At 38.5% G+C, this 26,994-nt stretch overlaps 2 protein-coding genes, 1 non-coding gene and 2 pseudogenes across 3 annotated transcripts; 4 read left to right on the top strand and 1 right to left on the bottom strand.

Annotated features, from left to right (window-relative positions):
• The first annotated feature begins 3,406 nt into the window (after positions 1–3,406).
• Positions 3,407–18,767, top strand: LOC133871463 (uncharacterized; annotated as a pseudogene).
• Positions 17,273–18,720, top strand: LOC133871464 (uncharacterized). The gene is made up of 5 exons (XM_062308908.1): positions 17,273–17,350; positions 17,434–17,568; positions 17,723–17,807; positions 18,378–18,502; positions 18,688–18,720. Exons 1-5 carry the CDS (start codon positions 17,273–17,275, stop codon positions 18,718–18,720), a joined length of 456 nt encoding a protein of 151 aa, XP_062164892.1.
• Positions 18,768–18,854: 87 nt separating the features above from the next.
• On the bottom strand, positions 18,855–23,487 carry LOC133870279 (putative RNA methyltransferase At5g10620; annotated as a pseudogene).
• Positions 20,994–22,145, top strand: LOC133871465 (uncharacterized). Its single transcript, XM_062308910.1, has 2 exons — positions 20,994–21,240; positions 21,379–22,145. Exons 1-2 carry the CDS (start codon positions 20,994–20,996, stop codon positions 22,143–22,145), a joined length of 1,014 nt encoding a protein of 337 aa, XP_062164894.1.
• Positions 23,488–25,605: 2,118 nt separating the features above from the next.
• Positions 25,606–25,816, top strand: LOC133872140 (small nucleolar RNA U3). The gene has a single exon (XR_009900983.1). It is a non-coding gene; the product is annotated as a small nucleolar RNA U3 (small nucleolar RNA).
• The last annotated feature ends 1,178 nt before the right edge of the window (positions 25,817–26,994 follow it).

A 26,994-nucleotide genomic window follows, 5' to 3' on the forward strand; every position in this document is an offset into this window, starting at 1 on the left:
TCGAGTTTGTGCCTTCTGTTTTCCTTCCACTGGGCCATCAAAACATGCCTGATTATTGCTTGACTGAAGCTGGCGAGCACATTTCTTCCACCGAGTGTAAACACCAGGCGTAGTAACGTTCTGCTTAAACTCTGTTTTTGGAGGCCCCGAGTTTGCCAGAACCTTCGAGGTAGATGGTGATAATCCACTTTTAGGAGCTGTAGTGGATAAGTTCACTTTAGGCTTGACAACACGTGGAAAGTAATTACCTGTTATTGGATCTTTGGCCAAGTCCAAAAGCTCCTCCTCAACAAATTCCCATACCATGCAGCCCAAAGTCGCGTCCCATTGGCCCAGATATTTAGAAGGTGTTTTGCCACTTGTCTCCCCTTTTTCTTATACAGAAACGCTTGTCTTAGGCACTGACTGATTTGGGTAAGTGGCAGCCGAACCCATGTTTCCCATAGAAACATTTTTACTATGCTGATCCCGGGATCCTAGCTGTTCTGAATGATTGGAAACGTCTTTTTCGACAGCCTTCCAAACCGTTGTCTTTAATTCCTTTCCCCCAACTCGTGCCTTCTTTCCTTTATTACGTGTTTCCTTCCTAACATTTCCACGCCAGTTTTCATTCTTCATTTGTTGCCCTTCATTATTGCTCCGTAACGTAGGCGTGGTTTCCATATTAGCCTTCTCTGTAATCAATGGATTTGAATTCCGAAACGTATGCATGGACGCCGCTCCTGTTGACTCATCACCTTCTGATGACAGAGAGTCAGCCTTCTGATTTGTCGCCGGTCGTTTTCTGGTGCCGGAACAAGCGTCTTCATGGTGAGAACCTTCCTTGTCTAACTTCCCTTCTTCAGTTCTGAGTATATTGAAACCACCACCTAGTCCCTTTCTCATCGGGAAATTTGCCCTCAACCAATGACCATATGGTGTCTCTCCCCATTTTGATCCTTGCATTTTCTCTCCAATTCTTATACAACCATGGCGCCCATGACAAATAACTCCACATTGGAAACAGAATTTCGGAAGCTTCTCATATTTGAAGCCAACCCACGTAGACCCAGATTGGAGATGGAGTAATCGACCTCGAGCCAAAGGCTTTGAAAGATCCATATTTATTTTCACTCTTAGATATTCCCCCCACCCAGCTTCTTCATCATCTACGTCTACCTCCTCAACCTTCCCCACTGTTGATCCAATCTTCCACCCCATAGCCTTCCCCATACAAGCTAAAGGAGGGTTGTACATCCGAACCCAGAAGGATTCATGGTCGAAACTCCACTCAGACGGTGGCCTTAACCCATCAAAATCTGCCAACGACACTAAATAGCCATCAAATAGCCAAGGTCTCCCAGCCATAACTCTTGCTTTGTCCCCCGAAACTTCAAACTCCACAACAAATTTATTCTCCCCAAGCATACTGAATTTGACAATTCCTTTCGGCCTCCAGGCCCTTATCAAAGGAACTCGCAAAAACTCCTTCGGAACAATTCTGTCCGATATCAACTTTCCCACGAGACAATCCTTCCCACGGGACTCCAAGGGCACCATCTCTGTGGATTCCACAGAGACCCCCAAGTTTTCCTCCTCCAGCAACGAGAAATTTCCCCACATGGCCGTAAGTTCATCCGCCATTCCCGAGAAGTATCCGATAACCAGGACTCCACCTTACGAGAGGACAAAATTATAAAAAACTCCAAGCCCTTGAAAGGACTAGAGACCGACAGCTTCACTTCTTGTTTTTCAGAGAGAAAACGAGAAGGAAGAAAAACTTTATTCCATGTGGTGTTAGTTCATAGAGATAAAACATGAGATTGTAGAACTATTGTTATGGATTTACTGATGACTTAAATATTGTGCAATTGAGAATACATAACTCCACCTTGGTTACTTACAAAAGGAGTAATTATAAATGTCATATAAATGTTCATCAAGTGTGCATCAAATAATGAAGTGTCTTTTAAAATCACCGTTGGACGTGCGATTAATCAAATTGTAAATTCGATCAAATTGTGATTTTAAAAGCCACGGCATTATTTGATGGACACTTGATGGATATTTATATGACATTAAGTGTCCATTAAATAATGAGGTAGCTTTTAAAATCACCATTGAACGTGTGATTGATCAAATGATGAATTTGATCAAATGGTGATTTTAAAAGCTACCTCATTATTTGATGAACACTTGATTGACATTTATATGACATTTAGAATTACTCAATTTAGTCCTCAAGAGGTAGCTCAATCGGCTGGGACCACGGCTCATTAAGTGGAGGTCATTAGTTAGAATCTCCATTCCTCCTCTTATGTGGACATGTCAAAAAAAAAAAAAAAAAAAAAAAAAAAAATTACTCAATATCTTTTGTCTTGTAAAGGTTATTATTGCACTTAAAGGTATTTGTTATATTTCGAATATTGGCCTATTTGTGACTCAAATTTCCATTAAATTATATTTATATGTTTCAACGTTTTGTTCTGTGTGTATTTATTAAGTTGTTGAATTCACCCATTTTCCTTACATGCTTTTCAAATTGCGCTTTTTTATCATTGAAAATATAAATTAAACCAGACTCCAAACAACACCTAAAAAGAGAGTTGAATAGGTGTATGATAATATAATGCGGAATTAAAAATTTAATCAACCACAAACAAACAATCATCAGAAATGGAAAGTAATAAAGCAATTGACAGATATATTTGGTAGTAAAGTAGAAACTCTCTGAACTCAAAGAGAAAAACCACTTCGCACTAGCCAACCCAAAAAATCAATTCAATAACTAAAAATCAACGAATTACAAAATGTTAATACTCACAAAACCTTTGCAAGCATCACACTTTTGAATTACAGCAAGTAACCCAATTGTTATTCTTCTTGATCTTCTTAACCGGAACTCTGGTTGGCTTCAATTGTTTAAGGTTGATGGATAAATATAACCAAAAGTCTAAGGGAGATTTAATACTAATAGTTCAGGTCTAAAACCTTCTCTTTACCTATTAAATTCTAGAGTAAAATTCTTAATAAATTTGTGCATGTATGTTCCTTTAAATGGACTAGTATCCTTTCATTTGCCTAATATTAATTTAAGTTTTTGTTAAAAGAAACGTAACACTATTTCATAAAAAAACATAAAATAGTACAATGGTTTAGTCTTAGCGACTTGGAATAGTTGTGTCCGTGTCTTTAACTTGATGCGATAGAAGGAGAAGTAAATAAACAATAATGAGAGTAAAGACCATCTAGGGTGGTGATTCAATTGCCTAATCTTTTTTTTTTTCTTTTTTTTTTTCTTTTTCTTTTTTTTTTTTAGAAGTTTTAAGGTACACATTAGAGCATGGGTTCGAATCATATATTTTTACGTCTGATTAGTCTAAACCACTCTGGTTCCCATAGATGTCCTAATGGATTATGTCAGGTTATGGCTCAATTGGACTTAAGGGAGCGCCTGCAGTTCCCATCGTCTAGGTTCCTCTTGTGCAGCTCCCAGCGAGTAGGTACTACTATGAACAAGTCTAAATCAAATAATTACAGTTGGTCTCCCCACTGCTATTTTGCTTAGAAAAAAAAACATATAATTAGAGTGAAGAAAAATGTTTAAAATGGATATTGATAAAAAAAAAAGCCTCACTAATTATAAATTCTAGCCCGTCCATGATATCTATCTTTAGAGTATATTTACTTAAAGTATATATATCTATACTTTAGAATATTATAAAAAGTGTCAAAGAAGTTTGCACAGTAATTTTTTCTTGGAATAATTGCACCATTGGTTATTGGGGTATGCCATAATTACAAATCACTCTCTATGGTTCAAAAAGTTTATGGGTGGTCCTTGTGGTAAACTATAATTACAAATCGATTACTAGAGTCAAATTCCGTTAAATTTTTTGACATATTTTGTTAACTGCCACATCAAACCAATAAAATGGCGACACGTGTCCATCTTAATAAAAAAATAAATAATTTTTTTTTTTAAAAAAAATTCAAATTCAAATTCAAAAAACAAAAAAAAAAACAAAAAAATGAAGGGGTGGCTGGGCCGCCCCCAACCAATGGGTGTGGCCACGCGTGGCCATCGGGCCACCCCTAGGCCACTCGCAGCCACCCCCAAAGGCCACCCCTTCCCTTTTTTTTTTTTTTTTTTTTTTTTTTTAAATAATTTTTTTTATTTATTTTTTAATAATTTTTTATTTATTAAGATAGACATGTGTCGCAATTTTATTGGTTTGATGTGGCGCTGATGTGACATTTAACAAAATCTGTCAAAAATTTTAACGGAATTTAACTCTAGGGATCGATTTGTAATTATAATTTACCATAAGAGCCTCTCATGAACATTTTAAGCTATAGAGATTTATGGTATACTTCAGTGACTACACTGACTAGTAGTGCAATTATCCATTTTTTCTTTGAACGTGTGCACAGTGTTATTTTCTTTGATGGTGCTTGTTTGCCCTTCTCTTTTCTTCGGTGGACCTAAATCAAGCAAATATATATATATATATAAATAAATAAATAAATATATATATATATATTTATTTGTTTATTTCCTTAGATTTTAAAATTACTATTTTGCCCCTGTTATCCTTCAGCTGGTAAAGAAATCTGCGGGATATTTTTGTCTTTTTAATCAAAATTACTTTTTTACCCTCTAAATTTGTTTTTATAGGGAATGTTTTGGTCTTTTCAGTCGCCTATTAGTTTTACCTGTTGTGCCTCTAAATCCTTTGACTTGAAAAAATAATATGGGGTTTTTGGTCTTTTTGATTGAAATTACTTTAGAATCCTTTTGGTTGTTAAAGGATTTTTTATTTTTTTTTTTCTCAGGGGTCTTTTTTGTCGTTTGACTTTTTTGGTTACCTGATGAATTTACTTTTTTCCCTTTGTTGACTTTACATGAATCAAATCTTTTGCGGTTTTTTTGGTAATTTTGTTTTTGTTTTTTTCTTTTTTCTCGAATCTTCTTGATTCTTCTTCTCCCTCGACAGAGAGCAAATGGGTTTGGCTCAGGCTGTGAATTTTCTTCTACTCTGACACCAACCATACCCAAGGACGATTTCTTCTACCAAACACATCAAGAAATCGTGCGTTTTGTTTCCCTCTGCTCATTTTCTTTCGTAAAGACTTGCAACAGTTCAAAGCGCTCTGGCTTTGGTTCTCGGAAGCGATTAAGACAATGTCGGTGTAGTTCTCTACTCTCTATACATGGTTTGTGTATGTGTGCAATTATGTGTTTTGCGTGATTAGAGAGTTGAAATGTACTATATGTTAGAATGTATAGTTGTGCTTTGTTATTTCTGGAATGGTCTGAATCGTTTTCTTACATAAGTGTTTTGTGATGGGTTAAAGGAGGTGTATGTGGACCCTACCCGGGACGAGAGCCTGATCTTCGAGTTCTTAGAGTTCAAGCATGATGTTGGAGACGATGGGAGTGCTGTCTGGTTTTTTCAAGACCTTGCCAATGAACAGGAAGCCGAAGGAGGCGTGGTAAATCTTATTCTTACTTTCATATCACTCTTTTGGTTTTTTGGGTTCTGAGAATGGTTTGAGGTTTAGATTTTCTCCCATATTCAAAAGAATGGTTTAGATTTTCTCCCACATCAAAAGCACAGCTTTGGTTGATCTTGGTGGATCTTAGGCTGCTTATCTGTGCATTGGTATTTGTATTTGTGAATTGAGTTGCTGTCACATGTCAATTAATATTTGTATATATTAACGAATGATGAGTGTGATAGAATTGTGGGAGAGAGTTAAGTTGCCCAGGAATTATGAGAAGGCACTTGAGATTATAGACAAAAACCTGGTATTGAACAATTATATATATATATATTTGAACTTTAAGATTATTTGATAAGATATGATTTTGCTCATCAGTTCTAGAAAGGTTAATTTGCACTAGCTTTTGATTTGACAGATGTATTGGCCTAAGTTTTCTTGTGCACAAAACAAAGTAACGATTAACCAAGATGACTCAAATGCGGATATGCATGATGAAGCTTGCTTTGAAAACAAGGTTCATTTTTACTCTTGCTTGCATTTGTTTTTATTAATGGTTACTCATGTGCGTATAATGTTTTCTGATGTGCTACAAGATTGTCTTTGGTACACTACTTGTCAATAAACTTTTACTTATTTATCAAAAAAAAAAAAAAAAACTACTTGGTTACTTTTGGGAGATCAATGATGTTATAACGAGAACCACTATTGGTTGCGTTTTAAAGAGAACGTGTTACTTATTTATTTGTTTTTTTGTTTTGTTTTGTTTTTTTTTTGAAAAAAAAAAAAAGAAAAAAAAGAAAAGAAAAAGAAAAGAACATGAGCCAGAAAATTTGAGGGCTTGGAGTATGGCAGACGTTCGAATGTTAGGATCTTACATTGATCTTTGAAGAATTATGTTTTTTTTCCAGTTAGCTTTAGCTCTATGACACTTCCTCCCCTTGTATGAATGGTTGGAGGGTGTGGTACTCGTGGCTATACAGCCAATTGGGTAATTCATCTTAAAACTATGCTTTCCTTACCTCCCAACTATAAGCATAAAGTGGTGCGTTGCCTAATCCAGATTTGCCTATGGGTTTCAATAATAGATCAATTTCTCTTTCATCAAAATATTCTATGAATAATTCTTTTGATAAATTTGCCATAGGATCCCTTTATGCAATGAGAACCAGTAATTAATTAGCATAAAAAGTTAGGTTCACTTAGTGACCAAAGCAATTAGATTTGCAAGGATCTAGATCTTAGGTTGGTAATGCATTATCGGTGTTCAGTACTTAAATTTGCTCCAGGATGGTTGGTTGACACAGAATTGAGGGCTGGGTGTTGTAACTTGTAGTGTGAAATAGAGTATATATATATATATATATTTTTAAAAGTAATAAACTAGTTTTATCAAATGCATAAGGCGCCACTAAATTCATCGGGAGTATACAGATGAATTACTCAGCAAGAAAGCAAAAACGAAACAGCCCCAAAAAAACAAAGAAACCCAACCAACCCTCAACAACCAAAGAACCACAAACGCAAACCCGGATCAAGAAACCCACAAAGAGCACTCACAGCTACACTAACGAAACCCAACCAAACCCACAATAACCAAAGACCTAGAACCCAAAAACCACACGGAACATACTCCACCACCTAAACCTATCCTTTCCTTCGCATGTCCGGATGACAATGATGGAAACGTGGAGGACTCTAGACGTGGGTAGTTGAACAGTTGCAGTTCATGGCCACGTGATAGACTATCTAGACATGGGTAGTGGTGTGCTGCAGTTATTCATGGGTAGTTATTTAGTGCATGGGTAGTTAATATGTTAGTGGGTAGTTTTATTCTCAATTACGTAGCTCTAGTATAAGATGGGATCTAGAATGTGGAGAAGAGGGTATTGAATATTGTATTGACATTTGTCATTCTGATTTATATTCGGTCCTAATTGAATTCATTTGTGGTCTTTTCGGGTAGGAAAGGAGTCATTATCTATCTATTTCTATTTAATTAGTCGTGGGTTCTTATCAGACAAGCAGCCAGGGAGGTAAAAAACCAGCTCCCCAGATAGGCCAAAAGCAACCGGCGGCGCAAAACCAACAGAGCTCCCCTTAGAATCCAAATCCGAGCACCCAAAGGCAGAGAAAGTGAACCCAGAAGACGCCCGTTTTGCTGGTCCCTTGGAGACAGTGAGATCAGTACGTGGAATTGGCTCCTTCACCTCCGGCTGTTGAAGACCGGCAATAGACCCAACTCCCACAGAGCATTCCATACCAGCTTCAGGAACCAACGAGAACCCTAGACCCGTATCCTCAAAACGAGGCACATTTGACTTGTTTTTAAGTTTCGGTATGGACCAGCTCAAACAGTCAAACGGACCCCTTTCTGCTTGACGCACCAACCGGACCTAGCAACCCAGCCCATGGCCACATTAAAACTGACGTGCAACCGTACCCACGAACCTGGATTTGAATTCAAATGACATGCTTTCGCACCTCGAGCAGAGTGAACGACATGGGTCTTCTGACTCTTCTTCTTAGAGCACTAGCAGTAGACACCCAACCATTTTTCCTAAATTTAAGGAACAAAACTACTTTTTACTTCCTTATTTAAAAACACTCCACAATAACTTCCCTTAATTTGACCCTAAACAATTAAAATATTATTTTTGCTTTTACTTTTTTCTTTCTTTATTATTTCTTTTCTTTCCTCACAATCTCTCTCTCCAAGTCTCCATCGTCTTCCTTCTCCTGGCTTCTCTCTCTCATCTCTGTCTTCGTCTCTTTCTCTTTTTTTCTTTGTAAATTTTCATCTCTTTAACTTCCTCTTTGACACCAACCGTAGAGAGAACATTTTTGAAGCCTTTGATTATGGTTTTGGGTCTTCTTGAATTTGGGGGATCGGAGTCTGTTTGCAGGTGTTGGTGTTATTCAGTTCATCCTTTTTCTTTTCTTAACTCTCTTTTTCGAATCTGTCTACGGGTGTTGATGTTATTGGGTTGTTTGATGCTGATTTTCTTTGGGTTGAATTTTGGGGTGTTTATGACTTGATCTATTCTTTCGGTGTTTATGACTTGAATTTTTGGGGTGCGTGAGAAGAAAGGGAATGAGCTGGTGCTATAGCCGTTGTTCAAGAATGGCTTTTGTTCAATCTATTGGAGTTTCATGGCTTGCTCCCCTCGGTGGCAAAAGAAAGAAGAAGAAGAAAGTGGGAGACGTGAGGGGAGAGAGCCTTGCCGTGAAGGACAGAGAGAGTCAAAGACGGATTTTTTTTCATTAAAAAAAGTGATTGGGAAGCTACAGTGCTACCCAATGTATTGGGTAGCACTGTAGCTACCCAACAAAAAATGTAAATTTGGGGTATCTATTGTGAGGTGATTTTTGTGAGTTTTTTGAAATTTTCCCTATATATAGGGAAGGGAACCAATATAGGGAGGGAGACACTAGTGTTCTTACCTAGCGAACAACAATTCAAAACCTTGTCCACGGGATCAACCGCGAAGCCTGGAGAACATGCTAGAAGCGAGGAACCCACTGACGACCTGTGCAGATTCACCCCTAGATCGAAACGATTCACCGCCATTCTCCTGTCTTCGGCCACCCTACACCACGACTCGGGAAACAAATCCAAACCACGCATCTCAACGTCCGAGACCGGCAGCCCATTAAGCTTGAAATGAGAGATAGATTCCCCCCGAACCACCGTCGCATAAGAAGGACAAGTTTCACCCAGCCGACCGGACGAAGCACCCCTTAACTGTTTTCCCTCGGAAGCAAACATCTCAAAATCCACCAACCGAACCTTAGGTCCCGGAAGTTGATCATCTTCCGCAGCTCACCCGTAACCCGAGCCCAGCCCCCACCTTTACGGCCTTCAGGGAGCCAAATAGCCCCTTTTCAACCACCCTCATCAAAGATGGTCACCTCTAGGAACCGGCCGGACTTGTTCTCTCCCCCTCGAACCATCAAAACCTTCACATCCTCCCGTAAGTACCTGACGAAGTCTTTCGATGAAGCCTCCTCGACAGTAGCCAACAGCCAGGCTAATCCTTGAAGACTCAAAAAAATGACCCCACGGAACCCCTTTCTCCTCTCCTCCAAACTGAGAACCGACCCTTCTGACTTCACCAGGAATGAAAACTGTTTGGCTTCCACAGAGAAGCTCCGCTCCATCCTTGGCAAACGTCGAGATTTAGGAGAGGAAGAACCCTGGCGACATACCTACGAACCGGACCCTCAGAACCGCCAACCACCACCCAGCACCGAGCAAACTCTGAGAAAACCAGAACCCAGCAGAACCGACTAACCTAAGCGAAAATCTAACGGGACGCGCCAACACGCGCCACCGCTAGTGAAGGAAAGGAGAGAGAGAGAGAGAGAGAGAGAGAGAGAGAGAGAGAGAGAGAGAGAGAGAGAGAGAGAGAGAGAGAGAGAGAGAGGGCTAGGTCGCCAAATACTCTTTCAAGGGAGTATTGTGTCAATAGTATTCACTGTGAGATATTTAGTATAAAAGCAGAAAGAAAGGAGTAAAATGTGAAAATTTTAATTGGACTTGTACACAGAATTGGCAACCCTGGACTGTGTTGTGATGCTGAAGAGGGTTGTAGTTGTTACCTTTATAGGTTAAATAGTGTCAACCCACATTAACTTGGTCTGTTCTATTGGCAATTGTTTCTGCTGCCTAACAGGGAGAAAATAATGACAACACCGAGGAAGGAGAAAAAAAGAGAGGCTAGAAGTGAAGAGAAGGCCGAAAGGGCAGCAGCACTGGATAAGGTTATACATGAGCTCATACTATTGATGTATATGACTATGTGTTGTCCCTACAGCTTGACCAAGACTTTCTAGCTTTTCTGCAGAGTATTGAAAAAGAACTCTTGAAATGCCTTCAGCATGGAGTTTATGGTGACATATACAACTATCCTGTTAAAGAGTACAACAAAGTTCTTCATATTGAAGAGGGGCAGGCTGTTAGTGAAGATGAAGATGAGATGGTAATTTGTGAAATCCTTTTTTCTTGAACTTATTAATATTGTTTTAAAAACAAGTGATTTGCTTTTGTGCTCACTTAGATGCTACTTTTAGATAATTAAATGCCCTTTGATTGGTTCTTGGAATAAGCAGGAAGCTGAGATAGAATATGTTTAGGGTTATGATGAACTTGAAGAGGAAGATGATATAGAAGATTTTGGTGATTTTTCAATTACTCAGTCTCATGCGGATTATGACAATGGTAAAGGTGTCACTAGATATTTATTGTTGAGCATTTTTTTAATGTTGACTTAATTTTTTATTACCTCATGCTTACCTGTGGTTGCACATATATAATTAATATACTCCTGTTTCAATTTCAGTGTCTTACTTGTCTCTTTCGGACGTTGTAAAATATATGTCCACTTTTTAAAAGTGGAAGTTCTTCCATCTTCAATTTCCTATTAGTCTCACCTTTTTTCTTAAAGATTCTTATTAAAGGTTATTTCATCTCTAATTTAAAGTGAAGGACATTTTAGGAAGAGGACAATATTGTTAATAGTCGTACAATTTGAAATCAAGTCATGAAACCAATAAAAAGAGGCATTTAGATTTGGACGAAGGGAGTATTAACTTGTACCATGTAAAACCTGTCTATTTTCAGTTTACACGGGATATTTTTAATTTTAGTTAGGCATAAGTTGTGGCCTTTGGTTTTACTAGCGTATATGATAATGGGACGAGTGCATGAGAGAATTATCAAATGTGCTCAAGTGTCCATCCCATCTGGAATAAGAAAAAAGAGTTTAATGATGCAGTTGGAATGGATGCAGATGAGGAAGAGGTTGAACCAGTTGCTGGCAAGAGAGTGAGAAAGGAAACTGGCTTGGCTTCAGGAAAGCTTGATAAAGATGAACCTGGTGCAAAATTGAAGAAGAGAGCAAGGGTGCTTGTTGAGGTAATGGCCGATGACATTGTGGTGTTTTACAGGCTCACTATATATATATACATATATATATATATATATATATATATATATATATATATATCATTTCATATTTTAAACTTTACCTATAGTACAAGTAATTCTCTATTAATAAACAACTTGCAACTTGTTGTAAGAATGTTGGCTCACAGAATATTGCTCTGGTAAACAGTTTCTCACATACTTTGTGTCAGTTAGATGATTTCTTTTTCTGTCATTTTACATAGGATAAGATCCTTCATTAAACAATGGGCAAACAGGTTTTTCCTCGGTACCACTATCTTTTTTTGTGGGGATGGATTCCGTGTACCCCAATTTGTAACATAATGACAGACATTTCTTTTTAATAAAATTATCAGTCCTTGACAGAAATTCCAGGGAAACATTGTTAGGGTGCTCCGCTATAATTTTATGTACCTATAGGTTGGTTGAGATAAACACCATGAACATGAATGTGCTATATATTTTCAAATACCCTTTGATGTGAAGTAACAACATATGTGTGCTATCTAAATTAATTCTTTTTCGTTTTCTTTTGATATATCATATTTATTGTTTACTCAATTTTATAGTTTTACTTTATTTGTTTAAAAAATTCAATATATACTTGTCCAATAATCTAGATATTAAACCTATTCAATTATATAATATATGTATGATATTAAAATTATAATGTTAACTATTATAGTGATACATAACACAGGGAACCAAGCATGTCTCCAACATTACACTAACGAACTTCGTGTTTGTGTAAGGAAAAGTATGTATGTGCTGGCCTGAGCTTATCATTTTGATGGGCATGATGAGCATCATATATATATATATATTGTACTGAGCTACTTGCCAAGAAAATTGTGAATTTGGGTTCCTATGTTGAGTTTGGGTGTGCGTTAAGAAAGGATGGGAATTTTATGAAGCAGTATAAGATTTCTATGTTTGGGAATTTTATGAGCCCATGATTTCTATCTATGGGCTCACCTCTCCTTTTATACCTTGACCTACTCTTTCATACAGTTCACGGTCAGTGGAAGCATCATGAAGTCAAGGTTAAGGACTCGAAGACCCTTCTCTTTGGCAAGAAGCCCGTCACTGTGTTTGGTGTCAGGTATTATACCTATTGTTTGATTTTACTCCACAATTATAGTTGCAATCGACATACGGCTGTGAGGATATATGTTATATTTGAGTAAATGTGTTGCTGGGTTGTTCTGGTAATGTGATTTGCGTAATTTGTAGGAACCTGGAGGAGATCCCTTGGGCGAGACTGGAGCTGAGTTCATTGTGGAGTCCACTGGAGTTTTCACTGACAAGGAAAAGGCTGCTGCTCACCTGAAGGTTTGTCGCCAATACATATTGTTGTCTTTGTTAGCTTTTGTCATGATAGTTTGTTGCGATGATGATATTCTTTGAATTGGATGAACTTTGTGTTATCGGTTTATTCCACCCAAATATTCAGTGGTTGTTCGATTATGGTTGTTGGTCTTTAAGTGACTTTATTGTACTGGTTGGTTGCATTTAGTATGAAGTTTGCCACCGCCTTTTCAAATTATATTACTTGCTGAGTGTTCGATGAAAGGATGGTTAGCTACATTTCTTTTTGTGATTTATTTGTTTTCTATTTTGGCTGCATAGCACATTTTTACTCTTGCTTGCATTTGTTTTTATTGAACTACCAGAAATGCTTACTCATGTGCGTATAATGTTTTCTGATGTGCTACAAGATTGTCTTTGGTACACTACTTGTCAATAAACTTTTACTTATTTATCAAAAAAAAAAAAAAAACTACTTGGTTACTTTTGGGAGATCAATGATGTTATAACGAGAACCACTATTGGTTGCGTTTTAAAGAGAACGTGTTACTTATTTATTTGTTTTTTTGTTTTGTTTTGTTTTTTTTTTGAAAAAAAAAAAAAAGAAAAGAAAAAGAAAAGAACATGAGCCAGAAAATTTGAGGGCATGGAGTATGGCAGACGTTCGAATGTTAGGATCTTACATTGATCTTTGAAGACTTATGTTTTTTTTCCAGTTAGCTTTAGCTCTATGACACTTCCTCCCCTTGTATGAATGGTTGGAGGGTGTGGTACTCGTGGCTATACAGCCAATTGGGTAATTCATCTTAAAACTATGCTTTCCTTACCTCCCAACTATAAGCATAAAGTGGTGCGTTGCCTAATCCAGATTTGCCTATGGGTTTCAATAATAGATCAATTTCTCTTTCATCAAAATATTCTATGAATAATTCTTTTGATAAATTTGCCATAGGATCCCTTTATGCAATGAGAACCAGTAATTAATTAGCATAAAAAGTTAGGTTCACTTAGTGACCAAAGCAATTAGATTTGCAAGGATCTAGATCTTAGGTTGGTAATGCATTATCGGTGTTCAGTACTTAAATTTGCTCCAGGATGGTTGGTTGACACAGAATTGAGGGCTGGGTGTTGTAACTTGTAGTGTGAAATAGAGTATATATATATATATATATATATATATATATATTTTTTTTTTAAAGTAATAAACTAGTTTTATCAAATGCATAAGGCGCCACTAAATTCATCGGGAGTATACAAATGAATTACCCAGCAAGAAAGCAAAAACGAAACAGCCCCAAAAAAACAAAGAAACCCAACCAACCCTCAACAACCAAAGAACCACAAACGCAAACCCGGATCAAGAAACCCACAAAGAGCACTCACAGCTACACTAATGAAACCCAACCAAACCCACAATAACCAAAGACCTAGAACCCAAAAACCACACGGAACATACTCCACCACCTAAACCTATCCTTTCCTTCGCATGTTCGGATGACAATGATGGAAACGTGGAAGACTCTAGACGTGGGTAGTTGAACAGTTGCAGTTCATGGCCACGTGATAGTCTATCTAGACATGGGTAGTGGTGTGCTGCAGTTATTCATGGGTAGTTATTTAGTGCATGGGTAGTTAATATGTTAGTGGGTAGTTTTATTCTCAATTACGTAGCTCTAGTATAAGATGGGATCTAGAATGTGGAGAAGAGGGTATTGAATATTGTATTGACATTTGTCATTCTGATTTATATTCGGTCCTAATTGAATTCATTTGTGGTCTTTTCGGGTAGGAAAGGAGTCATTATCTATCTATTTCTATTTAATTAGTCGTGGGTTCTTATCAGACAAGCAGCCAGAGAGGTAAAAAACCAGCTCCCCAGATAGGCCAAAAGCAACCGGTGGCGCAAAACCAACAGAGCTTCCCTTAGAATCCAAATCCGAGCACCCAAAGGCAGAGAAAGTGAACCCAGAAGATGCCCGTTTTGCAGGTCCCTTGGAGACAGTGAGATCAATACGTGGAACCGGCTCCTTCACCTCCGGCTGTTGAAGACCGGCAATAGACCCAACCCCCACAGAGCATTCCATACCAGCTTCAGGAACCAACGAGAACCCTAGACCCGTATCCTCAAAACGAGGCACATTTGACTTGTTTTTAAGTTTCGGTATGGACCAGCTCAAACAGTCAAATGGACCCCTTTCCGCTTGACGTACCAACCGGACCTAGCAACCCGGCCCATGGCCACATTGAAACTGACGAGCAACCGTACCCACGAACCTGGATTTGAATTCAAATGACCTGCTTTCGCACCTCGAGCAGAGTGAACGACATGGGTCTTCTGACTCTTCTTTTTAGAGCACTAGCAGTAGACACTCAACCATTTTTCCTAAATTTAAGGAACAAAACTACTTTTTACTTCCTTATTTAAAAACACTCCACAATAACTTCCCTTAATTTCACCCTAAACAATTAAAATATTATTTTTCCTTTTACTTTTTTCTTTCTTTATTATTTCTTTTCTTTCCTCACAATCTCTCTCTCCAAGTCTCCATCGTCTTCCTTCTCCTGACTTCTCTCTCTCATCTCTGTCTTCGTCTCTTTCTCTTTTTTTCTTTGTAAATTTTCTTCGTCTCTTTCACTTCCTCTTTGACACCAACCACTGTCTTCGTCTCTTTTGCTTTTTTTCTTTGTAAATTTTCATCTCTTTAACTTCCTCTTTGACACCAACCATAGAGAGAACATTTTTGAAGCCTTTGATTATGGTTTTGGGTCTTCTTGAATTTGGGGGATCGGAGTATGTCTGCAAGTGTTGATGTTATTAAGTTCATCCTTTTTCTTTTCTGAACTCTCTTTCTCGAATCTGTCTACGGGTGTTGATGTTATTGGGTTGTTTGATGCTGATTTTCTTTGGGTTGAATTTTTTGGGTGTTTATGACTTGATCTTTTCTTTCGGTGTTTATGACTTGAATTTTTGGGGTGCGCGAGAAGAAAGGGAATGAGCTGGTGCTATAGCCGTTGTTCAAGGATGGCTTTTGTTCAATCTATTGGAGTTTCATGGCTTGCTCCCCTTGGTGGCAAAAGAAAGAAGAAGAAGAAAGTGGGAGACGTGGGGGGAGAGAGGAGAGAGCCTTGCCGTGAAGGACAGAGAGAGTCAGAGAGGAATTTTTTTTCATTAAAAAAAGTGATTGGGAAGCTACAGTGCTACCCAATGTATTGGGTAGCACTGTAGCTACCCAACAAAAAATGTAAATTTGGGGTATTTACTGTGGGGTGATTTTTGTGAGTTTTTTGAAATTTTCTCTATATATAGGGAAGGGAACCAATATAGGGAGGGAGACACTAGTGTTCTTACCCAGCGGACAAAAACTCAAAACCTTGTCCACGGGATCAACCGCGAAGCCTGGAGAACATGCTGGAAGCGAGGAACCCACTGACGACCTGTGCAGATTCACCCCCAGATCGAAACGATTCACTGCCATTCTCCTGTCTTCGGCCACCCTACACCACGACTCGGGAAACAAATCCAAACCACGCGTCCCAACGTCCGAGACCGGCGGCCCATTAAGCTTGAAATGAGAGATAGATTCCCCCTGAACCACGGCCGCATAAGAAGTACAAGTTTCACCCAGCCGACCGGACAAAGCACCCCTTAACTGTTCCCCCTCAGAAGCAAACGTCTTAGAATCCACCAACTGAACCTTCGGTCCCGGAAGTTGATCATCTTCCGCAGCTCACCCGCAACCCGAGCCCAGCCCCCACCTTTACGGCCTTCAGGGAGCCAAATAGCCCCTTTTCGACCACCCTCATCAAAGACGGTCACCTCTAGGAATCGGCCAGACTTGTTCTCTTCCCCTCGAACCATCAAAACCTTCACATCCTCCCGTAAGTACCTGACGAAGTCTTTCGATGAAGCCTCCTCGATAGTAGCCAACAGCCAGGCTAATCCTTGAAGACTCAAAAAAATGACCTTGCAGAACCCCTTTCTCCTCTCCTCCAAACGGAGAACCGACCCTTCTGACTTCGCCGAGAATGAAAACCGTTTGGCTTCCACAGAGAAGCTCCGCTCCATCCTTGGCAAACGTCGAGATTTAGGAGAGGAAGAACCCTGGCGACATACCTACGAACCGGACCCTCAGAACCGCCAACAACCACCCAGCACTGAGCAAACTCTGAGAAAACCAGAACCCAGCAGAACTGACTAACCTAAGCGAAAATCTAACGGGACGCGCCAACACGCGCCACCGCTAGCGAAGGAAAGGAGAGAGAGAGAGAGAGAGGGCTAGGTCGCCAAATACTCTTTCAAGGGAGTATTGTGTCAATAGTATTCACTGTGAGATATTTAGTATAAAAGCAGAAAGAAAGGAGTAAAATGTGAAAATTTTAATTGGACTTGTACACAGAATTGGCAACCCTGGACTGTGTTGTGATGCTGAAAAGGGTTGTAGTTGTTACCTTTATAGGTTAAATAGTGTCAACCCACATTAACTTGGTCTGTTGTATTGGCAATTGTTTCTGCTGCCTAACAGGGAGAAAATAATGACAACACCGAGGAAGGAGAAAAAAAGAGAGGCTAGAAGTGAAGAGAAGGCCGAAAGGGCAGCAGCACTGGATAAGGTTATACATGAGCTCATACTATTGATGTATATGACTATGTGTTGTCCCTACAGCTTGACTAAGACTTTCTAGCTTTTCTGCAGAGTATTAAAAAAGAACTCTTGAAACGCCTTCAGCAAGGAGTTTATGGTGACATATACAACTATCCTGTTAAAGAGTACAACAAAGTTCTTCATATTGAAGAGGGGCAGGCTGTTAGTGAAGATGAAGATGAGATGGTAATTTGTGAAATCCTTTTTTCTTGAACTTATTAATATTGTTTTAAAAACAAGTGATTTGCTTTTGTGCTCACTTAGATGCTACTTTTAGATAATTAAATGCCCTTTGATTGGTTCTTGGAATAAGCAGGAAGCTGAGATAGAATATGTTTAGGGTTATGATGAACTTGAAGAGGAAGATGATATAGAAGATTTTGGTGATTTTTCAATTACTCAGTCTCATGCGGATTATGACAATGGTAAAGGTGTCACTAGATATTTATTGTTGAGCATTTTTTTAATGTTGACTTAATTTTTTATTACCTCATGCATACCTGTGGTTGCACATATATAATTAATATACTCCTGTTCCAATTTCAGTGTCTTACTTGTCTCTTTCGGACGTTGTAAATATATGTCCACTTTTTAAAAGTGGAAGTTCTTCCATCTTCAATTTCCTATTAGTCTCACCTTTTTTCTTAAAGATTCTTATTAAAGGTTATTTCATCTCTAATTTAAAGTGAAGGACATTTTAGGAAGAGGACAATATTGTTAATAGTCGTACAATTTGAAATCAAGTCATGAAACCAATAAAAAGAGGCATTTAGATTTGGACGAAGGGAGTATTAACTTGTACCATGTAAAACCTGTCTATTTTCAGTTTACACGGGATATTTTTAATTTTAGTTAGGCATAAGTTGTGGCCTTTGGTTTTACTAGCGTATATGATAATGGGACAAGTGCATGAGAGAATTATCAAATGTGCTCAAGTGTCCATCCCATCTGGAATAAGAAAAAAGAGTTTAATGATGCAGTTGGAATGGATGCAGATGAGGAAGAGGTTGAACCAGTTGCTGGCAAGAGAGTGAGAAAGGAAACTGGCTTGGCTTCAGGAAAGCTTGATAAAGATGAACCTGGTGCAAAATTGAAGAAGAGAGCAAGGGTGCTTGTTGAGGTAATGGCCGATGACATTGTGGTGTTTTACAGGCTCACTATATATATATATATATCATTTCATATTTTAAACTTTACCTATAGTACAAGTAATTCTCTATTAATAAACAACTTGCAAGTTGTTGTAAGAATGTTGGCTCACAGAATATTGCTCTGGTATACAGTTTCTCACATACTTTGTGTCAGTTAGATGATTTCTTTTTCTGTCATTTTACATAGGATAAGATCCTTCATTAAACAATGGGCAAACAGGTTTTTCCTCGGTACCACCATCTTTTTTTGTGGGGATGGATTCCGTGTACCCCAATTTGTAACATAATGACAAAATATAAGCATTTAAAATACCAAACAAAATCTTGCTCCAATTATATGCATAAGTGCATACATAACAGGCAGGTTGAAGTCACTCCATGCAATCTATATTGTTCAATTTTGCTTGAGACTGTACCCAGTCGTCAGACCTGATAAGGTTCATGACAGCCGCGTCCTCGTCATCGACCTGAGCCTTCACATCACTACAACAAAAGGCACTGATTTGTCATTTTCCACTTTGCCTATAAGAAACCTAAATACAAGTTATAGATACCATTTGGCCTTTTGATTTTGTGAGGTCAAAAGTGTGTTTTAAAACAAAATCGTGGAAAGTGTCCCATTTGGAATTACGTTTTCAAATTGCATACAAATAAGTGTTTTTAAAAATCCACTATTTTAAAGATTAAATAGTGATTTTACCAAACATTTAATAATGTTTTCATTAGCTATATTTTAAAATCATTATTTTTTCAAACCACACATTTTAAAACCACTTAATCGAATGGACTCATAGTGTAGCAATTGAACAAGTTTAAAATTCACTTCAGCTCAAAATCATAATGTTAAATCAACGATTATCCCAAAAGTTTAGGTCGATAAGAAAAGATAGATTTAATTATTTTATCATTCCTCAATCGTGTAGGCTCAAACTCTCTTAATAATATGTGACGCCTAACACATAAAATGAGTAGCAAATTATGAAAACAGAGTTTGAACTCAAGATCACTGCCTTGTGATCCTATAATAAATCACTAATTATCTAAAAAATTAAATTAAATTAATAGAAAATGATGAATTTCATAATTTAATTAATATATATAAAATAAAGGGGCCATACCGTGCATTTCTAGGATTGGAACGTATTTGAACATCATCAATAATGCTGTAGTTCTTGAGTTTTCCGATGTACTCATCGACTAGGAGTTGCACCCACGGGAACGCTTTTTCCCAACCGTTAATATCCGTATAGGAAGAGCTCTCTGCCCAAAATTATTGGTGAAATTTTGTCAATTCATACTCCAAACTTATGCTGTAAACATCATAAAAAGGAAGTTAATTTATAGAGTGGAGATGGTGCACCACTGATTGGCCCGTGTATTTGCAATGTCCAGCTCCAGCTCCTGAAATTTTGTTCATCAAATATGAGTGAAAATGCGGTGTTGCTGAAATGAAATGTGTATAGAGAGCGTAAGAACCTGGAAGAGGAATGGAGCCCTTTGTGTGAAGATTGGCACTGGACGAGATAGCCATTGGGGCCCTTGGGGGAGCAGAGAGAGAGAGAGCGGATATGCTATGGATAGCGAACCCGGACCGCATATCGACCCGATTGAAGGATTTCGTAACTGGATCATTCGTTCAAGCCTCAAGGGGTCAATGGTTGGCCACTGGATCATTCGTTCTATGGTTCAATGGTTGGGCCGACATCATGTAACATAATATATCAAATATTAAAATATAAGACAACTTCACTTAATTCCCTCAACTTCCATCACATTTAAAACAATTACTCACTAAATTTAAAAAATTCTCAATTTAATATATCAATCTTTGGTTTTTTTTTTTTTTTTTCAATTTCACCAATTCGTGAGGAAGAATGCCAAAATTCTCAAAATAGCCTCATTTTTTTAGGAAAAAAGAAAAAGAAAAAAATTGCAAGGGTTTAGGTGTTGGCTAGGATTTAACGGATTTTGTAAAAATACTCATGCATAAATCTTTGAAATTATATATATATATATATTTTAAAATGAGTATTTTAAAATTTTTGACATGACTTAACAAAAAATCCTAACGAATGAGTGAAATTGAATAAAAAAAAAAATTAAAAGATGGATACAATAAATTTAGAGTTTTTGAAATTTATGATAGTAATTGTAAAAACAGCGACAATTAGGGAGATTAATAAGATGCTGGAAATGGAAGATATAAAATGGAAGCAACGGGCAAAAAGGAATTGGTATTGTATGGGTGATTGGAATACGTAATTTTTCCATGCCTGGGCAAACCAAAGACGACATTCTAATGCTATCAGCTTTATAAAAGACTTATCAGGAGTAGTTTGGTCAGATCAATGCGGGATTGGCAATGCTTTTACATCTTATTTCCAGCAGCTTTTTACCTCTGAGGGAGCTCCAGGAACTGAATAATGTATTCTCACGATAACTCCCCGAGTAACATTAGAGATGAATGCTCTTTTGACTGCAGCCTTCACGCCCGAAGAAGTAAACCAAGCCTTATTTCAGATGCATCCATTAAAATCACTTGGACCAGACGGCTTTAGAGCAAGCTTCTATCAGACACATTGGCAGATTGTTGGTGATGAGGTTAGAAAGGCTGTTTTGGATTTCCTAAATTTTGGTGTTCTTGATCATGCCATAAATTCTACTTTTATTGCCCTAATCCCTAAAACTTCTAATGCTTCTTGTGTTAGTGAGTTTAGACCTATAAACCTTTGTAATGTACTTTATAAGTTTATTACAAAAGTCCTAGCAAATTGGTTTAAATAGGTGTTGCCCTCCATCATTTCTCAATGCCAAAGCACTTTTGTACCTGGTTGCCTTATAACAGACAACATTTTGGTCATGTACGAAGCTCTTCACTTCATGGATACTCGTATGAAGGGTAGAAAGGATTACATGACTGTGAAGTTGGATATGAGTAAAGCATATGACCGTGTGAAATGGTCGTTTCTTGAAGCAATGATGAAGCGCCTAGGTTTTGCAGAGGGTTGGATTGCCATAATCATGACAGGTGTTCGTAGTGTGACCTATTCAGTTTTGGTGAATGGAGCACCTCATGGTAACATTATCCCTTCCCGGGGTTTACAACAGGGGGATCTGCTATCTCCTTATCTTTTTCTATTGGTGGCAGAGGGACTTAGTTCGTTGCTTGTCCGAGCAGAGATGGAAGGCAGAATTATAAGGTTTCCCTTCTCTTTTAGGGGGACTCGAATCAGCCATTTATTTTTTGTTGACGACAGCTTACTCTTTTGCCGGGCAAATTTTAACGAATGGGGGAACATTTTGGGGATCCTGAAAGTGTATGAGGAAGCATCAGGTCAAAAGCTCAATGCGGCCAAGACCTTGATTTATTTCAGTAAAAATACTAGGGCGAAATTTAAAGAATTCCTGCCCTCCTCTGCTGGAATTTCTGCAACCTCTAGATATGAGAAGTATTTGGGACTCCCATCCTTGGTTGGGAGGTCAAAGACAAAGACTTTTGCTGGGATTGAAAGCAGGGTACGCAAGAAACTAGATGGGTGGAAAGAAAAATTCCTTTCACAGGCGAGCAAAGAGATTCTCATCAAAGCGGTGGTTCAAGCCATTCCCACCTAAACTATGAGTGTATTCCAATTGCCGAGGACATTATGCAATTCAATAAATTCGATGACAAGCCAATTTTGGTGGGGCAAAAATTCAGAACGTAAAAGAGTTCTTTGGATGAGTTGGCAGCGCATGGGTGTATCCAAATTCCATGGCGGTATGGGGTTTCGTGACCTGGAAATCTTCAATAAGGCCTTACTAGCCAAGCAAGGTTGGTGAATATTAAAATTTCCAAATTCTTTGGTGGCTAAAATACTGCAGGAAAAGTATTTTCCAGGGGGAGATTTCTTAAAAGCTCCATTGGGGAGACGGTCGTCCTATGCCTGGCGAAGTATTGTCCATGCTCGAGAGGTCTTGGAGCGGGGTCTTGAGTGGAGGGTGGGAGATGGCGCACGTATCCGCATTTGGGGGGACAAGTGGCTTCCACCACCCAATTCCATCTTGGTTCATCTTCCACAACAATTATTGGCCGTTGATTCCCGGGTCATAGAGCTGATAGATCCCCATACTCGATGGTTGAATTTTGACCTTATTCGAGCAAACTTTGATCCCTAGGAAGCAGGTCAGATTTGTAGTCTCCCACTTAGTCCCCTTGGTCAGCCGGATCAGATTATTTGGCAGGGTACAAAAAATAGATATTTCACAGTCAAAGTGCCTACTATATGGAGATGCAACACAGAAACTGCTCTAAGGGGGAAAGCTCTACGCGACGACAGAATGAAGGAGTGTGGAAAACAATCTGGACTTTGAGTGTGCCACCGGTTCTAAAGAACTTTGCTTGGAAGGTTTGTCAAAACATACTTCCGACAAAGGCTAATTTGTTCTCAAAGAAAATTGTCCAAGACCTCGATTTATTTCAGTAAAAATACTAGGGCGAAATTTAAAGACATCTTATGGTCTTGCCCCTCCTCTACGGCAGTTTGGCAGGAATGCTATAGGAGAATCCAGAAGATGGCTATTGAAATAATAGATGGGTGGGGGCTGGTTCAAAGTTGGATGGCAAGGTTGGAAGGGGACGAGCTAATTCTTGTTCTCACCGTAGCAAGGCAGATCTGGAATAGAAGAAATACCTTTGTTTTTGAGAACCTCTTTTTGTCTCCTTTGTTGGTGTTGAATTAGGCAAAATCTATGATAGTTGCTTTTGAAGCAGCTATCACCCCCCTGGCAGTTGAACAGAGACCTCCGGGTCACCCACAAATCAGGTGGCAAATGCCTCCCTTAGGTGTTTTGAAGCTTAACTAGGACACTGCTGTGAATAAAGAGATGAAGACTATGGAAGTTGGTGCTGTTATTCGGAATGAGGAAAGGGGATTTCGTGGCAGCCTTGACAAAGGCTGTTCCTTTCATTATTGATCCTCTCCTTGCTGAAATGGTCGCTGTGTGGCATGCTGCTCAGTTTGTACGTGACCTGGGACTTCAACACATGCTTCTAGAAGATGATTCCCTACAGGTGATATCAGACTTGAAGAAGGTTGGACCTATTGTTTGGCTAAATTTGCTTTCTCTCGTTAGCTTGATAAAGTCTAAATAGAGGTTTGCCCATATGTTATTCAGCATATTATACTTGCGGAGCAAAATGCAGTTTCCTCATGAATGAAAAATTTCTTATTACTCAAAAAAGAAGAAGTGAAGTTTAATATTATATTGATGGTAACTAGAATATGTGTGTGAAATGACCTTGATTTAAAATTAAGGAAAAATATCAAAATACTACTACCTATGCTTTGATCTTTTTTGAAATTAAGGGTCAAGTTTTCAATTTATTTATTTAATATTTATTTATTTAATTTAACAGCGGTACTTTCTAATTTATAGGATTAGAAGATATGAACGGTTGACCTTGGAAGCCTTCTAATCAGTAATTACTACCGATTTGCATGATATTAATTATAAATAAATGTTTTCACTCTATTTGATGAAAGAGAAAGATTGTTGTACAATATTTTGTATAATTTTTGTGCAATTTTAACAACTTTGTTTTTTTATTGATTAATCATTGGATCTGTTTTCCTACATGTGGACCTTAAATATTTAATGGTTGATCTTAAAAAAAATTGTTAGATTTGTACAAAAATTGTACGAAAATTGTGTAAGAAATATTACTCCTTAAGATTTTGCCGGCTAAAAGTGCATTTTAAACAAAATTGTAAAAAATGTTCTTTATAGAAATGTGTTTGAAGAAGATGACAGTTTCAAAACGTCGCAAAAAAGGGGTGATTTTGTTTAAAGCTCATGAATTTAAAGATCAAACCGCGATTTTATCAAATAATAAGTGCATTTTTAAAAGAGTAATGTTATATTTCACGTTTTTATCCTATAATTATTCCACAATGTTGATGTGGCAGTTATAACTAACCTTTGAATTTTATTTTTAGAAAAAATCATATTTAGCCCATAAGTTTTTACCTAATTTGGATTTAGTTATTAGGTTTTCAATTTAAAAAATAAGGTCCTTAGATTTTGTTAAAGTTTTAAATTGGTCCCTCTATTATTTTACAATCAAAGTTAACGATCTTTCATTTGTCACATGCGTTTTATTTGACACGCTATGGTCCATGACAACACCTAATATCTATGTCGATGTCCATGTTAGCATCAAAGTTAACAGTTTTCCCTCTTATGTTACACATTTTGAAGATCGATTAAGATAAAGAAAAAGATAATTTTTGTTTTTGGAGTTGTTATTTTATTTTATTTTTTTTTCTATGGATGATTTCACACTTTATAATATGTCATTGATATTAGATGCTGATATAAACGTTGACATGTCAATTGAGACATATATGACATATGACAAATAATTAATTTTGACGAAAAAATAACAGAATGACCTATTTAAAATTTGGGCAAAACATAAAGACCATATTATTGAAATAGAAGCTCAATGATTAAATTCAAATAAGATAAAATTTAAGGGCTAAATTTGAATTTTTTTTTAATGATTGATCTAGGAATTGATGATGACTACCACATCATCATTATAAGATAGTAACGAAGTAAAAATATAGTTTATATTATTATTTATTTATTTATTTTTTTAAAAAATCACATTTTCGTTAATTGTTTTTTAAAATCACTATTTTGTGAAACGTTAAACCAACGGAAGCTTATTTATGTCAATTTATCATTCCATGCATGTTGAGGATATTACAATTGAGAAAAAAAAATAAGAATTAACATAATCTAGCAAACAAGGGAGAGTTTAAGAAGCAAGTCGCGCCTCAGTACACAGTAAACACCTCGCATGATTCTTGCTTTGAGAACATAAACCCATGAAAACAACGGTTATGAGGACAAGAGGTATCTATCCACTGCAGCCCACAGAAATAGACTCGCGCTTCATCCCACATCGATAATAAAGGAGGAGAAGAAGTAACATCAGGAAAGAGCGTACTAGTCGCAATGCGTCCCGCATCGGAAAATGATGAATAAGGAAAGCTGTTTATATACCTCCGTTGTTAAACCAGAGGATACGACCTTACTTGAACAGGATCTGTTCTATAGGCTCGTACCTCTGTATCCTTGAGTTCTAAGGAGACAGGAACCTAAGTCTGGTTGACGAATCATGGCCGTGCGATCAGAGCGTGATTGACAGCGTCGTGGCCCTTAGGCCATTAATGCAGTAGAGGATCGTTCTCAGCCATAATCGTGGCTGGGATGGTCGCACGTCTGTCTGACAGACTTCCACCTACCTTTTTTATTTTTTTTTTATTTTTTTATTTTTATTATGTGTGTTTTCTTGAACCTAAACCACCTTCAGCTACTCAAAGGGGCAAATCTTTTTTAGGACGACCGGAGACTAGACACCCTCAAGACTCACGCCGACGACTGATCTGTATTTTATTTCCTTCTCACTGTTTCAGAACTCTAGTTTAGATGATGAACAAAAGAAGGAAGACGAATAGACGATGGTCCAAAACGCTCGTTTAAAATAACATCAAAACGCTCCGTTTAAATGAAAATGACCAAAACGATGCTTGAGCCTCGAGTTACACAACTCAACCAAAACGTTGCGTGCCAAGTAATCTATAGATGAGGCCGTTGTCAGTTGCTAAGTAAAAGCTAAACCAAAAGAGAAATGATACTGGTACAAAATGTTTACAACAATGTTACAACAGTCTTACGTGGAAAGTGAATTTAAACCTTTTTTCTCATTTTTTTAATATCACACAGCACACAGCGTTCGTCAAAAGAGGTTGGGGGGAAATGAAAAATTCATTTCCCCCCAACGCTGAACGAACGCACCCCCCCTCTCTCTCTCTGAATTCTCTCCGTACAGTCCCCAAATTGGTCCTTCACCGGAGTTCCGCCCCCAGCCCAGCTCTCTCTCCCGCTCGCTCCGGACTGCCGCCCCCAGCCCAAATCGGCCTCCGGCGTCCGTCCCCGGTCCTTCACCGGAGTTCCGCCCCCAGCCCAAATCCGCCTCCGGCGTCCGTCCCCGGTCCTTCACCGGAGTTCCGCCCCCAGCCCCCAGCCCAAATCGGCCTCCGGCGTCCGTCCCCGGTCTCTCCCGCTCTCTCCCGCCGGATCTGCCGCGCCCAGCGCCGCTCTCTCTCCCGCCGGATCTGCCGCCCCCAGCCCCTCTCTCTCTCCCGCTCGCTCCGGACCACCGCCCCCAGCCCCTCCGTCTCTCTCTGGCCAGATCTGCCTCCTACGCACCTCTCTCTCTCTCTCTCTCTGGCCGGATCTGCCTGCTCTGTCCATCGGAAACCGCCGCCCGCAGCCCCTCTCTCTCTCTCTGGCCGGATCTGCCTCCTACGCACATTCTCTCTCTCTCTGGCTGGATCTGCCTGCTCCGTCCGTCGGAAACCGCAGCCCTCTGTCTCTCCTGCTCGCTCCGGTGCCGGTAGTCCCTGTCCCT

This window comes from Alnus glutinosa, chromosome 6 (genome assembly GCF_958979055.1).
Source record: "Alnus glutinosa chromosome 6, dhAlnGlut1.1, whole genome shotgun sequence".
NCBI lineage: Eukaryota > Viridiplantae > Streptophyta > Magnoliopsida > Fagales > Betulaceae > Alnus > Alnus glutinosa.